This window comes from Perca flavescens, chromosome 18 (genome assembly GCF_004354835.1).
Source record: "Perca flavescens isolate YP-PL-M2 chromosome 18, PFLA_1.0, whole genome shotgun sequence".
Lineage (NCBI taxonomy): Eukaryota > Metazoa > Chordata > Actinopteri > Perciformes > Percidae > Perca > Perca flavescens.
Window position 1 is genome coordinate 12,946,096 of NC_041348.1, and position 16,137 is coordinate 12,962,232.

General features: G+C 41.4%; 2 protein-coding genes across 2 annotated transcripts in view; both read left to right on the forward strand.

The window, feature by feature from the left end:
- plcb4b (phospholipase C, beta 4b) overlaps window positions 1–3,724 on the forward strand; it is a 95,415-nt gene extending 91,691 nt beyond the window's left edge. Inside the window, 6 exon segments of the mRNA XM_028604949.1 lie at window positions 61–236; window positions 360–461; window positions 583–640; window positions 2,066–2,152; window positions 2,832–2,868; window positions 3,573–3,724. Of these exon segments, the coding sequence (XP_028460750.1) occupies window positions 61–236; window positions 360–461; window positions 583–640; window positions 2,066–2,152; window positions 2,832–2,868; window positions 3,573–3,649 (537 nt within the window). The 3' untranslated portion in view covers window positions 3,650–3,724.
- A 6,411-nt stretch (window positions 3,725–10,135) lies between these two features.
- Window positions 10,136–14,765, forward strand: lamp5 (lysosomal associated membrane protein family member 5). The gene is made up of 6 exons (XM_028604616.1): window positions 10,136–10,196; window positions 10,855–11,033; window positions 11,519–11,650; window positions 12,063–12,159; window positions 12,615–12,803; window positions 14,237–14,765. The coding sequence occupies exons 1-6, from the start codon at window positions 10,136–10,138 to the stop codon at window positions 14,410–14,412; spliced, it is 834 nt and encodes a 277-aa protein (XP_028460417.1). The 3' UTR covers window positions 14,413–14,765.
- The last annotated feature ends 1,372 nt before the right edge of the window (window positions 14,766–16,137 follow it).

Genomic DNA, 16,137 nt, shown 5'->3' on the forward strand with positions numbered 1-16,137 from the left:
CTCAGCTGTGGATAATTGACTGAGGTGTGTGTGTGTGTGTGTGTGTGTTTGTGTGTGTAGGTAAAGGACATCACAGCACAGCACACTAAAGAGTGGTCAGAGCTGATCAGTAGTCACAGCAGCGAGGAGCAGGAGATGAAGGACAGCCACGTCACGCAGCAGTGCGAACACCTCAAGAAACTCCTAACCACTGTCCAGGAGCAGCAGACCATGCAGCTCAAACTCATCCATGAGCGGTGAGACCAGATCCAGAGGGGCAGCAACCCTCTGAATTGCTAAACTGAAGCCTTTGTAGCTTAACTGCCGGTTATGACCAGGTTTTCTTACACTACATGTGGCTTTTTGTTCCACAATTTTAGGCAGAGCAAAGAGATGCGTGCAAACCAGGCCAAAATGTCCATGGAAAACAGTAAAGCCATCAGCCAGGATAAGTCCATAAAAAACAAGGCAGAGAGAGAGAGGTGGGTCGCACATATTACCATGTAGTCATTCAGCAGAAAGTTGACTTGGCTGTTGAATTGTTACGTTGGGATTGTGTTGTGCCACTTGTAATGTCATGGTCCTGCTCTTTGTGCTATTCAGGAGAGTGCGAGAGTTAAACAGCAGCAACACCAAGAAGTTCCTGGATGAGAGGAAGAGGGTAAGTTGTTAACTATCTACTTTTTATTTATATATATATATATATATATATATATACACGTAATCCCGCCTTTTTTGTTTAACCACAATTAATTGCTAACATTAGCTAAGGACCTAAGGGGTATGACTGTTGGATGGTAATTGTTGATTTTTTACAATATGCCAAATTGTAATTATACAAGGGATAATTGGTCAGACTGTTGCGCTAAAGCTATGCTAGTGGCAGCTGTCATTTGCTGCCATCGCAACTCTGAACATCCTGGGCTGTAGCTGACTCGAGCCACGGAAATTGAACATGCTCCTGTTTCTGGGCTGAATTCTGCCTGGCAAACACGCTGATTAAGTAACCTTTTTTTTGCCCACCATCACCACCCCACAACTTTTTTTTAAGAGGACTATACATTTTTGTTATTTAAATAGTTAGTTGTTGGCACTTGTCCCTACACATTCATAACAAATAGTGATGACTATTATTTGTACTCCTAATTTAATTTAATCTGTTTTTTGTTCATGATTTGATGATTTTTTTTTTTATTGACAAGGATAAATGTTCTATTGTCAATTTTATGTTTAATACAATGTTTTATCATAATAAAGAGACGCAGTTTACTTCATAGGCTGTGTATTTGGGAAAACTTTAATTTGTTTGAAAAAGTAAATAATTTTAAATGTGACTGAAACAAGACAATTATATTGTTAATAGCAATTACTTCTGAGACAATTAAATGTACAGCAACATTTGGAAATGTTACAGCTCTAAATACCATACAGATGTTTGGATGTCTATTGCGACTCCAGCAGTTTAATTTAATTTTAGAGTATAAATACAAGGAAACATTCCTACTTTCGAAAGAAAACAATGGTCTAGAACTGTTACAGAAAGTATATAATCTTTGCTTTTTATATTGATATTAAGCCGACAAATAGCCTATACGTAATTCCCTCCGCTGAAATCTATATCTTTCATAAAAATTGGGGAATGTTAACAGGGTTGTCGGTCTCTAAATGTTTTACCTCTCTCTGTGCACTGAGCTCCACCGGATCTTCTAAGAACGGTGACGCCGTTATCAATCAAGTATTGACTGGTCTGTAGACGGTGCTTTTACACCGGTTGATCTCTAATCAACATAACCTGCTCCCGAGCAGGTAATGTGTTCAGCGTAAGTTACCACGGCGATTTAACCCGGTAACAAGTGATCCACCGTCGTGATACACAAAAACCTTGGTTGTTACCTGGTTAACGGCAACTTTTGCTTCGTAGGACAAGCCTATGGGCTCACATGCTCATATCAAGTAAATATGGTTTTCAAGACTCTCATCCTAATCATGGTTTGAGACTCTGTGTTCAATTGATAAAAGTTACTACTTATTTATAGTAATACACAGTAACTAAATAGTCTTAGTGTTGTCCCTGTTGTGTCTGCAGCTGGCCATGAAGCATCAGAAGGAGATGGAGCAGCTACAGAAAAACCAGAGAGAACAGTTGGAGAAACTGGATAAGTTCAATGAGCAGGTATGACAAATCAAAGAAACTGAACCTTACAGGCCAAATTTGACTACCAATAAATTGTAGAGTTTAGAAGAAATGACTAAGAATAACGAGCATGTCTGCCATCATCCAACTTGCCATCAGCTGACTACTGTTCTCCATCTCAACTGCTAAAAACCCCAACCACCGCATTTATTAGACCCACTTCCTGCATAAACCAGAACACATCTCAGTTTATGGTCCTTTGTGCTCCACTGGCCTTTTAAGTGTAAATGAAGATCGAAACTAGGGGCCTAGTGCAGTTTCTGCCATCTGTGTTGTAAACTGTAATTAGTATTGCAGAAAGTGTTCCACATAACTGGCATCAGAATTGCCTCAAGATACTCTACAGAAAAACCTTGTTGGTCCAAAGAATAAAACACAAAGTCTATATTAAAGAATCAGAGTCTCAATGCACAATGATTCTTCATATGGTAACACAGCTTTGTATTGAAGTGTTTATTTCACCAATTGACTGGACTGTCTCTCTGCCCAACATGTGTTAAGTGTACACTACAAATAGTAGAAACTCACTCTGCAGAAGGTCTTGTATCTCCATTTGTCCATTTTATTTTGCCACCTGCCACACTACATTACCTGTTCATGTCTTACATGTATACACATATTCATTTGTTTTTAAAATGATTTGCTTCTTCCGGCACAGCTTTTGAAATCACACCATGCAAACAAAAAGGTTCAAGGTAGGCATACACATCTCACGTAACTACCTCTGATACCATCCTTCTGTCAATACATCTCTAAGTGATCATGTTTCCTTCCATCTCTCTCTTTTTCTTCTACCTGTTATGTTACTCATTTTATCATAGCCTCAGTTTTTCTGCTGAGCCTTTATTTTCTTACTATTTAACTGACTACTATAATGAGCACCACTGACTAAAGCCAGGAAATAATACACGACAGGTCTGCCTTTAAGACACTGAAAGATGCGATTCACTTTTCTTTGTATTGTGAAATGCCTTTCCCACATTTGTATTCTGCAGCCCTCGTGGTGTCAGCAGTGCCAACGAGCAGCTTGAGTCATTTATCACCATGACTCACAAGCTATTACTAAGCAAAAACAGCCAGCTCCCAACCAGCCCCACTGTGCTTTCACTTCAGCTCACAATTATTTGCTTTCATAGTTTGTGTCAGTATCCCACTGCAGACATTTTGTGGGAGCCATTATACGTTACTCCTACTATTGATTATTGGCTCTTACTGAAAAAATGACTAGCAATATAACATTCAGAACTTATGAAAGACAGAAGATCAGATTTGCACCTGTCAAAATTGGTACCAAAAGATGAAATGTCGATCTTCTGCAAGTGTTACACGTGTGTATTTGTGTGAGCTTTAGTTTCTGAATGTGTGTGTCTGTCTAACTGTGTTTTCTGTCTCCTCGAAGGCCAAGGACATGCAGCAGATGGTGAAGTTGGAGGAGGAGATGGACCGCAGACCTGCCACGGTGGTGTGAGCAACTGAGACGGAGACACAAGCACACACACGTATACAAACACACACGTAACACACACACACGCACAAGTAAACACACACGTATAGAAACACACGTATACAAACACACATGTAAACACACACACACACACACACACACACACACACACACACACACACACACACACACACACACACACACACACACACACACACACACAGCCCTCTACAACAGAGACATTCCTGCCTACAGCACTGTCTCTGTAGTTTTCTGTCATGTTCACACACAAACACAGAGTAGCCCTCCCCCACCACTCAGTTTCTGCACCCTTACCCCACCCACTAACTTTATACCACTGAGCCATTGGTGCTTATCACTGTTTGACGGGGTGTTTAACCACTTATCGAGAGAGGAAATGCAGAGGCAAAGTAACAAAGAATCAGAAGTATCCCCTCCTACACTATATGTAGATCTAAATTTTCTTCAATGTTCTCTGCTATCCTACCGGCAACACAAGCTGCAGCTATTAGTGGGGACACACACACATGGACACACACACACACACACGGAGGTGTTCTTTTTTTTTTTTCCTTCCTTCTTTCTTTAAAAATCGGTACCCGATTAATCGCTACAGAAACGGTGTGGAAGAGGGGAGAAGACTATGTATAAGATGTAATGTCATTTCAGCACAAATGAATTAACTTTGTGAAATACACTGTACGCTACACACCAGTCCTGTCCTGAGCACTTTGTGATAGGCCATCATAACAATGTGGAAAATGTAGCAGTGCACTATGGTAGTTTTTTTGTATTTCAGTAAGAATGTATTTAAAAAGAAATCACTGTATGAAGGAGTTGCAAACCCCTCTATGTCATCTATACTTACAATGCAAGTTGTGTGACTTCACAAAGATGTATTACTGACTTTTTGTTGTGCGTATTATCTTGCTGAGTCAGAAGACTATAAAGGGATCATGATGGATTGGATGGATGTTTTCACTTTGATTATGGCCTATTTCCCAGTAAGATTTTGGTTTTAATTACTAGGAAATACCCAAGAGATTGTGTAACTGCTGTGCTCAACCTTTACTTAAAAATAACATGCGATAGTCATTTTTTACAATTGGGCTCAATCATCATACGTTTACAACTGCAAAACTCAACATTTGGGGTTTAAAATCATATATACAGTACTATGCAAATGAACAAACAGGATTATCTAAGTTTACAAAAGAAGGGAAATCAATCAGGACAGTGACCAAAAGAAGTATATGTAAAAACACAGTAATAGTAACCAAAATGTGGTTGCTTTTTTAGCCTTTAAGATTAACATTGTGATCAAATTGTTGGATCACTACAAACCAAGGCAATGACATGAGTAGTTACAACCCCTGAATTTAAAAGATGATATAATAAAGGGGACATCTACCAGTAAATTTGGTTAAGATGGGTTAAATGTTTTTTTCTTTAAGGAGTTTTGCACTTGAAACTCTTGTGAAATTGTGCCGAATCTGTAGTACAAATAAAATAAATGTAATAAAATGAATCCATTCTTGGCAGCACATTAATTCTGCTGTAACACAGTGTTAATTGACAGAAGTCAAAGCCACCTCGTCTAGCCACTATCCCACTCATTAGGGCAATGTTGAAGTGAAGTGCTCCCTTAATAGCTTCCTGACTGCACGTTAGCAACTTCAGCTTGTAATCCTAATCGTTTCCCTGCTCGCCTTTGGTCAGGGGATGTCAGACTGAATAATTGTAACTCAAAAAAGTCTGTGAAATGGCTGCCACACACTTTCCAGACCAGGGATTTCAGACAAGGCCTGTACGCCTGTGGGCCCCAAACAGGTTCCCTCTTACTTTTTGTGGGAGTACAGATTGGCTTGAGGAAGAACTATTGTCTGCAGCCCTGGTGACATTGCTGGACAAAAAGCCACTGCAGAGAATGAAACGTGATGTCAAGTACTATTATGAGCCTGTGGGTACGGTAGTATTTGTGCACATATGATCATGTCGAGCATTAACATTGCATGGCATACCACTAACATAGATCGACCAAAAGTCACAATGATGATGTGAAAACACACAAAAACATGGGGATAAAAGCACCTCGAGGTATTTTGGCCTTTTTAGAGGATTTTGTGTATTATTCTGCTGTAACACACCTAGGGTAGACGGGATGTTCTTGTATATACTGGAATGTATGTAGTTTAATTTACTTTGACCAATTGTGTTCTGTCATACAAGGGCTCAGGGGATAGAGTGGATCTGTTGGATGTTGGGGAAAGACATTTGTTAACCACCGGGTTTTCTTGTTTGTTCTTTTTGTCTCCGTTTTCCAGTCTGCCCTTACTGCACCACACGACACAGTACAGTATAAAGCTCTCACCACATATCTAGTGCAGAGATAAAATGAGTAAAAAGTGCTTTTAAATTTTATTCCATCGCTTTCAAATGTGCCACTCAGTGTCTGTTAGGATGGTAAAATTATTTTATGAATGATAAAATGCCAAATTAAGGGGTTATTTATATGAAGTTATAAATAAATTAATATATTTATATTATATATATATTAGATATAATGTGTAGTTTAAGATTATTTTGTTTGTTAGAGGCTTTTTTGCACTAGTTGAATGTTTCTGTTGTGTGATTACATGTAACCTTTGGCTCTAGTTTGTCCAAAAAAAGCAGATTATTTTTGCAGAGCAAGTTACTGATTTGATTTCCTCAGTTTCTACTGTATCACCTCTTTGTTTTCTATTTGAACTGTAGCTTGTCAACAAACCATTCTGTGTGTGTTTTTGTATTTATATTGTATTGTTGAACTTAAAGCAATGAAAATACTGTTGTTATCCAGCTCCTTTAATACTGTTTTATAGTATGTGTACCAATAAATCCAGGTGTAAAATGGGACATAACCACGTGGCTCATTTGTGTTTCTTCAAAGTACAATTGTGGGTCTTTATTTATTTTTTAAATTTTTTTGTCAGAACATAATCCTCCTGTTTGAATTGTCAATTTATTTAATTTGGGGGGGGGAACCATTACAAAAACATTAATTAAAGAAACTAAAGTGTGGCATTAGGGGTGAATAGAGATATTCGAAGTGCTTAAAAAAGGACTGTATCTTAACAGCACCGCCAATTATATTTCTATGAAAATTCATCTTATCTTTGACTCATTAAAACACCATTCTAATGCCAACAATAGAGACTGTTCATCCACGCAGTCTGTTCCCTTCTGATATCTGATCATTGTATATTGAAAATGGCTCAAGTGGGGGTCATACTGTGTAAGGAGGCCAGATTCATTGTTAACAGCGGGAGTGCGCAGCCCGCTGTTAACACACACCGCCCGCGCACTTATTTCCCAAACAATGACCACTGCTGTCTAATGACATTCAACAAGTGCAGGATGAATCCAGATCCACTCTTGAACACAGGCGGCTCCAGCGCTGAAGCTCTGAATTTCTATTATAATCAAAGTATTTCCATAAGAAAGACGAACAAAGCGCGGTCGTTATGTTTGCGTTGCCCGGCAACTCCGTGGCTTCCCCTTCACTATATAACAGAGGTGATGGGTTGGTTTTGTCAGCACTCGTTTTGGGGAGAGGTTTCCAAATCTGCTCCGAATGGTAAAATTTCTCCGATAAGTTTTTGGCCCTTTTCAGAATCATGCTCAAAGCTCAGGGGAAATCCGATGGGCAAACGGGCACTAAGATCCTCCTGGAGGCGATGGCCAAGGATAAAGTCCACCTGGCCAGGTTCGTTCTGGACGCGCTGGATGGGGAAATCGTGGACTCCAAAACAGAGGACGCACAGACTCCGCTCATCTCTTCTATCCTGCTGCCCGATAGTCAGACTAGGTGTAAGTTTGTAGAGCTTCTGCTGCAGAGAGGGGCCAATGTCAACTGTCAGGACGGCAACGGGCGCACCGCGCTCAGTTACGCCTGTGAGAAAGGCTATCTGGATGCTGTGAAGAACCTGGTCCGAAACAACGCAGACCCGGAGATTGTGGACGCCTGGGGGAACACTGCGCTAATGTACGCCGCAGTAGCAGGTCACTCCCCTGTCGTTGAGTTTTTGGTGAGAGCTTTCAAGAGGCTGGGTCTTCAGATAGACAGGCAAAATCAAGTTGGCAACTCTGCTGTTGAAGTGGCAAAATTTCTCGGCCACACAGAGTGCATCGTTGCGCTCACTAACAACTCCAAAAAGGCCTGTGAGGCTGAGCGGGGCGCTCGGGGAAATGCGCAGCCCCGACTTGGTTTGGGACGCGGTGATGTAATTGAAAAGTTTGAGAGGAGAGTTGGACATTTAGGGAATAAACTTGAAGACCTTCAAACGTGTAATCATGCAGAGTGTCTATTGGTTCGAAATTGCACTTGGCAATCAAGACTTTGGGTAAAGCAGAGTCGGTTGCCATCGATGGACTCGATAGAGGAGTTTGAAAGAGATAATGATGGTTCCTACTTGCCTCCACAGGAGTTAGTCTTCTCCGAAGTCTTAAACCCTAAACCCCCACCGCGGACTTCAGAACATTCTCCCAACTCTAAGCATCCTAAACCCGGGGATGATCACCTCCCCCCTCTTAAACAGAGCTCGATTTTCTTTTCACCCCGGCCCAGCAGAAACACCCCCAAACCCAGCGCGCCCTCTGCCCTAGGCATCTTACTGGCTCCCATTCTCTCCAACAAAAGTGAGATGGAACCAGGGACAGAAAAATCTAAAATATTAGACTTTGGTGTGCGCAGATTTCACGAAAGTTACTATCAGAAAAGAAGTAGTCTACCAACCAGTATCCTCAGCCCCACACCCCCGGACCGCACACTGGTGCCCGTGCGTAAATCCAGAACCATGAGGATGCGCGAAGCGTCACCCTGCAAGCCGGAACCTCTTCTTTTAACCGCACCAACTGCCGCTACTTCAACCACGGCTTTCTCGGTGTTGAGCAACAAACTCTTACGCCGTTTTACGTCCCCGGAGTTAAAAAAGGACGCGAAAGAGTTGGAAAATAATCTGATGTTGACTTCAGGGCGGATTCCGCGATCAGAAACGTATCCTCAGAGCATGAAACATCCCCAGGTGGGCAGTAAACCTAGCATCGACAGCATCAGCTCTGTCAAGTGCGAGTTTGGCTTTCTGAAATGAAAACCAAAGTGCGTCATGCGTAAAAAGTGTTTGTCCGTAATTTATCCACCACTATTGTCAAGACTACGACGTTGCTTTTAGACCTCAGAAATCATCTGTTACACTCAATTGCGCTATTTTTCTAAATTCACCTTCGAAATGTTTCTCAGTGACCTTATAAACTCTAATGCATTGCATGCAAGTGATAGAGCATCCAGCAGCGCCTATGTCCAATGTTCTTGTGGTGACAATATATCCGCACTGCAAAGGTTTCGTACATCCGGACGCTATCGACCGAAGGATAGAGGGAGTCAAATTAACCTAAAAGGTTTTTAACTACGACTGAATAACTGAAAAATCAACAGTAATTTAAAAGTATATTGCGTAAACTACGTGCGTAAATGCCAGGTGCACCTGCCAGTTGTATACTGCAGCTACAGAGGTAAACGCAATGTGTAACTTCTACTGTAGTTTCAGTGTGGTTGTTCCTGTTTTTAGCAGCATTTGCCACTCCCTTTGGAGTGGGTGGGGGTTGCAGAAGTTGAAGGGGTGATAAATTAACTTGTGTTGTGCTACAATCTTTTATAGGTTTCTGTATCTTTCACCACGTTATTGTTGATTTCTGTTAGATTAGTCTACCATACTGATTTTAATAAAATCTCACTATGAACGTGTCCTGACTGAGTGAGTGAGCATGTCGTTTGTAGGTAATTAGTATGATTCGTAAAGCAAGACAAAACAGACTGTGCTCTCCACAATATCCAACAAGACAGGTTTATTTGTAGAAGTAACAGTGATTTTTCAGCACTCATTCTCACCAACTCTCAGCTGCAACCTTGCAGAAGTGGAGTTTGAGAGGGAGGGAGGGGGCGTTATCGGCGTTTCCCTCCAGACATACATCATTTCGGCCCAACCTACAGCTGCTGCCACAGAGATGGAGACTACAGCATTGCAGGAATAACTGAGACTGCATGCCGAGTCCTTCCTTACAAGAGACAAACTCAGGTGACGGACTTTTTCTTTCAAGAAGGATCTTTATTCCTGTTGTTAATGATGTGTAGAGGGAGCTCAGTCCTGCAGCTGTCACTGGGTTAAAACCCGTCAACCTTGGAGAGGGCGGTCGGTTTGGACAGCCAGAACTCCTCGGAGCCGGCTGCTTCTGCAGAGCAAACCGGATCTCACGTCCAACCTGGAGACATTTTTTGCTGCATTCACGATGATCTCAGCGTGACTACTGGGCGCTGAGTAGAGGCATCCCTCCTCTCTCTCTCTTTTCCCATCTTCCTCTCCCGCCCCTCTCTGTCTTTCTTCCTCTCCTTTCGTGGGTTTAACACAGGCTGCCCAGTCATTTAGTCCCCCTTTTTTTCTGCGCTGGGGAAGCTGATAGCAATGGGACGGCTCGGTTTCAGCACCACGGAGAGCGCCCGGCTTCTGCTGCTCGTTGTGTTCGGTAAGAGACAGAGAGAAGCTGTGTGTGTGTGTGTGTGTGTGTGTGTGTGTGTGTGTGTGCGTGTGCGTGTGCGTGTGTGTGTCGTGACTCCTCACTGCGTGCGTGTGTGTGTGTTCGTTTGTGTGCACCTTCTGCGCGTGTTTAGACATGACAGAGTGTGTGTTCCGGCATATTTCACCTGCTATTTCCTCCTCAAATGAATATAAAAGTTGTTGCTGCATGTTGCAGTTCATATTTTATTTTATTTCATTTCTATCTTTATTTTTAATTTAATACATACTGTGTACATATACTTATATTGTTTATACCAAAACAAATTCCTTGTATGTGTTAAAAAACGTACTTGGCAATAAAAAACCCTTTCTGATTCTGATTCTGATTCATCACTTTCTGACGTTGTTTAGACTGCAGCCAGTGGCGTGCTGTTGCTCCCCTGATACTGCAGATTTCAGTATCCGGTGTTTTTACCTGATTTTGACTTTGTCGTGAGGAAACAGACGTAATATGCCAGTGATCTAAAGCTGTGAGCTAAACTAAGAGTAGCCCATTATGCCGTTGTTTCTGCTGATTCCGCATGTTTTGCGTGTGCGTGGGTCCCGTCTGTTACCCCGTTGACATAAGTGCCCCCACCTCCAACTTTTCAGTATTCTATTGTCAGGTGTGCTGGCGCTGTCCGTGGTGCTGGCGGAGCAGGAAGGGGAGAACCTGTCCGGTCTCTCAGACAACCCAGACAAAGCCATCTTCGCGGTCCGGGAGAACGGCACGACATGCTTGATGGTGGAGTTCGCCGTGAGATTCCTCGTGCCATATGACGTGCTCGCGCTCAATGGGATAGACGTAAGGAATCCCCCGTGGATTTTAATACATGTGGATTCTTTAAAAAAAACGCAATGGTTATTTCAAGAATGTAAGATGCATAAAATGTTGCTTTGTGTTGAAGACATTAACATGTTTATTCGTTGTGCGTAAAGGTTGTTGCAGCACGAGAAACATTTGGTTTTACGTGCAAAATATTTGGCCATTAATTTAAATTCTGTTTTTGCTCTTATTAATACGGAAATATATGTTAGTAGAACTGTTATGTAGAACATTACAGTTGTATTTGGAAACTGCTTTTGTAACGTGTGTTGTGCGTAAGATGCTGACGTCGTTAGGCCAATCATCATTTTTTACATGGAACTTCTTTATCATTAATTAAATTGACTTTTCTTTCTTTTTGCTTGTAAGAACAACTTATTCAAATAATTCTGCCTGCTTTCTGGATATTTGGTTGTACTATAAGATCGAGCGTAAAAATGCTGTATCTCTTCTTTTTTTTGCAGCTGATCACAGAGCAAGCGGCGTTCACTCTGCCCCGTGGTGCAGAAATCGAGGGGAAATGTGGGAGCACGGAGTCAGAGATCCAAATCACCTGGAAGAACAAGGCCTACACCCTCCGCATCTACTTCGACACGGTGGGCGAGGCAGCGTCAAGGGAAACGGCAATAATGCAAAATGTATCCTCACATGCCATTTTAAAAGTCCGAATCATCTCCTGGTGATCAAGACGCCAACACTTCCCCATACATCGCCTAAAAATACGTTTTCACAAATTTACTGTCACCTGGAATCTTGTTTTTGTTGAGCAAATTTGACTGATTCCCTTGAATTAAATGCCATTACCGATCGTATAGTGGAATCATAAAGGGGAAATATTTTAGTCAGAGGAAATTACTTTGCTCATTGTCAGAATATATTCATTTCAACAGTGGACAGGAGCCTAAAAAGGCTTGCCAAGATGGATTGTTTATAAGAGTGTAGGCTAACCTGTCCTCGCAGTGGGAAAGCCCATTTTGACGTGTGTGTATGTGTGTGTGTGTTTTGCAGGAGTTCCGTGACAAGGGCATTGAGGTGTGGAAGATCAGCAAGATCCAGTTCGTCTATGACACCTCGGAGACATCGCATTTCACTAACGCGTATAACCGTGAGTCTCCCGCCGAGCCCGGGTAGCTACTCAGCACCATCCCGACGGCTTTGATCGCATCTTGCTCTCATTCATGTCAAATTCGCATTCAGATGGAATTAGAGGGTTGATTCATGCATTTTCGCCCCCGTAGTCTTTATCAAAATTTCACGGCCCTCTTCCTATAATCTCACCACACTTCTTTCATAAATTAAAATGTACAAGTTTTAATAATTGTATTGTCAACTTAAAATATTTTAAAACAATTGTTTTGTTTTTGATGATTATTCCCTTTTATTTTGCTATTTCTATTGCGTTTGGTCACAGTGGATCCACCCAATTATATATTGAAAATCCACACACACACACACACACACACACACACACACACACACACACACACACACACACACACACACACACACACACATTAATGCTTACTTCATATTTAATCATGACTCATCCTTTCTCCTTAGCTGGGAAGCACACAGCCAACACCCACCACCTCTTGGCCCTGGTGACCCCTTTCGGGCGCTCCTACGTGTGTTCAGCGCAGCAGACTTTCACCCTCATCTCAAGCGACCACCAGAAGGGTGTCACCATCTCCATGTATGACACCCAGATCCAGCCCTTCGACATCGCCTCTGACTTCATATTCAGCGAACGTAAGAACAATCTTACTATCAATAGCTTTTTGAGAAACACTGCCACTGCAACCTTTGCTACACACTGCCACTGTGATAATGATACACATCCTGGGGGTTTTTCTCTCTCTCTCTGGGGGGGGGGGGGGGGGGTTATTGCTGCAGTATGAGGAGTACATAGGGCTGCAGAGAGGGAGACAGGGTAAAAAGAGAGAGAAAAAAAGAGGTGGTAGGGATGTAAGAGGAACAAAAGAGACGCAAAGAGAGAATGGGTGGGGGTCATTAGGATTTTATGAGTACAGTCATTTCATTGCCCTCAATGCAGCTTTTAAAGACATACTCCATGTACCTGGCTGTCCTCTGAATCCAATCACCTTGGAAGAATCATGTGCTCTGAGCTGCTGTAAACCAGGCTGTGCTTCACTGCCTCTCCCGGTGTGCATTATTGCCGTCCACAGGCAGAAATACCTTCAACTTTAAACCACGCACGCAGACTATAAAGCCAGTTTTGGTTTAGGTGTCCTCCTCCCCCCTTACAGACACCATGTATGAAAAGATGTGTGGATGCTAAAATGCCTTTAACCAAGCACAGAGTAGGAAAAAAACAGTGTGTGACTAATTGAACTGAAAGAGAGAAGAAGCATCTGTGTGAAATGTGTGTCATTTAGCTAATAAAAGCCTCAGTTGCTTCTGTGCAAACACACACAGATGCTACCTTCATTTTTCACACACATACTAGATGTGCATGCACACACTGCACACAGCACATAAGGTAGACATACCTCTATTGGCCAATACTGATGCCTGTCTAAACCTGTAGACTGTAGGGCTGAGTGATATTTAATATATTCAAATAAATCTATTACAAAAACTGTAGCATTAATGTTTTAATATTAGTATTAATAAATTATAATACCAAAATATGTAACAATAATGAATAACTAACAAATAATAGAATTTTACATGACATTTAATTTACCTTGGGGCACCACCCTATTTGAAAAGAAAATATAGATAGCCAATTCATTTAGTCTTACAATCTAAAGGCTGCTACGGAGTCCTTGGCCCTGGTGTACAGTCACTTTTTACGTATGCAATAAAAGTTTTAACAACTTATTCAGTTACTTACTTAGTATTTTCACCTAAAGCTAGAGTGTGGAACTTTTACATAGGTATGAACAGAGTATGGCAATAGGACGGTATATACAGTGCACAATAGAAATGTGTAGAGTTGTGGCAATACAGTTTCCAAAATAACATGATATGATCATATCATCACAATCTGATTCCATTGAAAGGCATTAGAAAACAATATTGAATCATCACCCAGCCCGAATAGACAATACACATAAATCCTGAATAAATCTACGCACTCTTAGGCTTTCTGCGGCCCTTATCAGTCAGGTTCAGTCATCTCAGCATGCTCACTGTCTTCGTTATTCCCCTTTCTGCAGCCTACAAGTGCATCACTGACCAGCGGGAGCGCCTGGAGGAAACCCTCCCCCTCATTCTGGGTTTTATTTTGGCCCTCATAATCGTCATCACACTCACGGTCTACCACTTCCACCTGAAGCTGACAGCGAACCAGCCCCAGCTGCCCAGAGATCGCTCCATGTACAAGAACATGTAGCCAGCAGCACGGCGGCAGCTCCCTCAGCTCTCCCCAAAGCTAACCTGATAAAGACTTGTCTCCTCGATGTCCCAGGCCTAACACCACAGAGGAAAGTGCCATGCGATGGACTGAATCCCTGACAGAGAAATGTGTGTAGCCTGTACTGAAGGCCTACTGGAACTTTTGAACAGCTAAAACACAAGTTAATGGGACAGCTTGGGGCCTAGCATGGATGTAGTTGCAAACCTAATTTACCTGACTGCTGAATTGAATCTCAATGCCATAAATTCATAGTTGGTATTACACTAATTAGAATTTTAATGAAAATAAAAACAAATGCTTTTATGAAAATATGATTGATTTTGTTTGGATTGGTGGTTGTTAAGACTGGTGGTTGTCATTTGAAAATCACCAACTTGAGGTTACAGTTCACCTATTTTTTTTTTCTCCATGATGTCGTTTCAGCAAAATTTGATCCAACTTCTCTTTGAAAGAAATTTCAGAAATTGCCAGAGCTTCTGCTGTCATTTGCCAGCTGTTTGTTGTCTTCTCCTCTCTTTCTCTCTCTAAAACTGCTGCTAAATAATTTCAATACCTATTGTTGGTTCTGTTTTTCCTAATCTTGACATTTCTTGTTCAAGAATCCCTTTAATTTTTTTTTTGAATGCAGCCATAGTGTTTTACAGTGGACAAGTCTTGTAGTGTGTGCAGTTTAGTGGGAGTCAGAGTTGCAATGTTTTTGCTTTGAAATGTTTTCTCCACACCAATGTATGTAACATATCAAAAAAAGGAAGAAAGATGTTAATAAACATCTGACAAAACTTCTGTAATAAATACTGAAGAATTTATCAGAAGGCCATATGAGAGTGTTTATGAAAAGATAGGTTATTAAATGGAAAAAATAATGTGTATAATATTTTCAGAATCAAAGTCTATGCATAAACCTCTGCTGATGCAATCTTGTGCAGTATTCTTCTGTTCATTGAAATAAATTGCTGGAATCATCTCTACACACCTGTCAAGTTATTTCTATTATCTATCACATTACTACAGTACACTCTTCAATTTTATCAATTGAAAAATTCTTCCTATAAATTGTTAAAACAAATTTAAGACTAGTGTTCATACAGTGTTCAAATAAAATAGCTCAACTTGGAAAATGTGATGGCTACCCGTGTCAGAGGACACGCTGGAGGGATGAGGTATTGATTTTGTCGTCGGACGCTGGGCCTTTCGAAGGAAACGCAATGCGAACAAGTCTAATTGAAAACAAATAGAGCATTTGTGTCGGCTACACCTATTTGTTTTAGCTGCGTGGGCATCATACATCCTCCTCAGTCACAAGTCATCAAAGTCAAAGCCCTTAATCCAGTTTTTCAGTCAGACAGATGGTTGGAAATGATCTTGAAAAAATGGTCTATTCGTTATGAAAGGGGGCATTCCGTCAGAACTTAATCACTTTCTGACTTCACCGCTTTTAATTTGAACAATTCTTTTCCTAGAGTGCTAGAACACAGTTTGATTAACCAGAATGGCCAACCAACCATTCAGGAGACAGGGGCCCTCAATGGTGACCCATACTGGACACCTCCTCTTACGGACACAGATATCTTCTTTAAAAATAAACATATCAGTATGGTTTTCTGACCATCGGAAACCTAACAATCAAGGTTATCCACAAATGAAGCTCAGCGTAAATTCTTTCAGGAAGACTTCTATGCTTCACATTTGTCTCTCCCAACC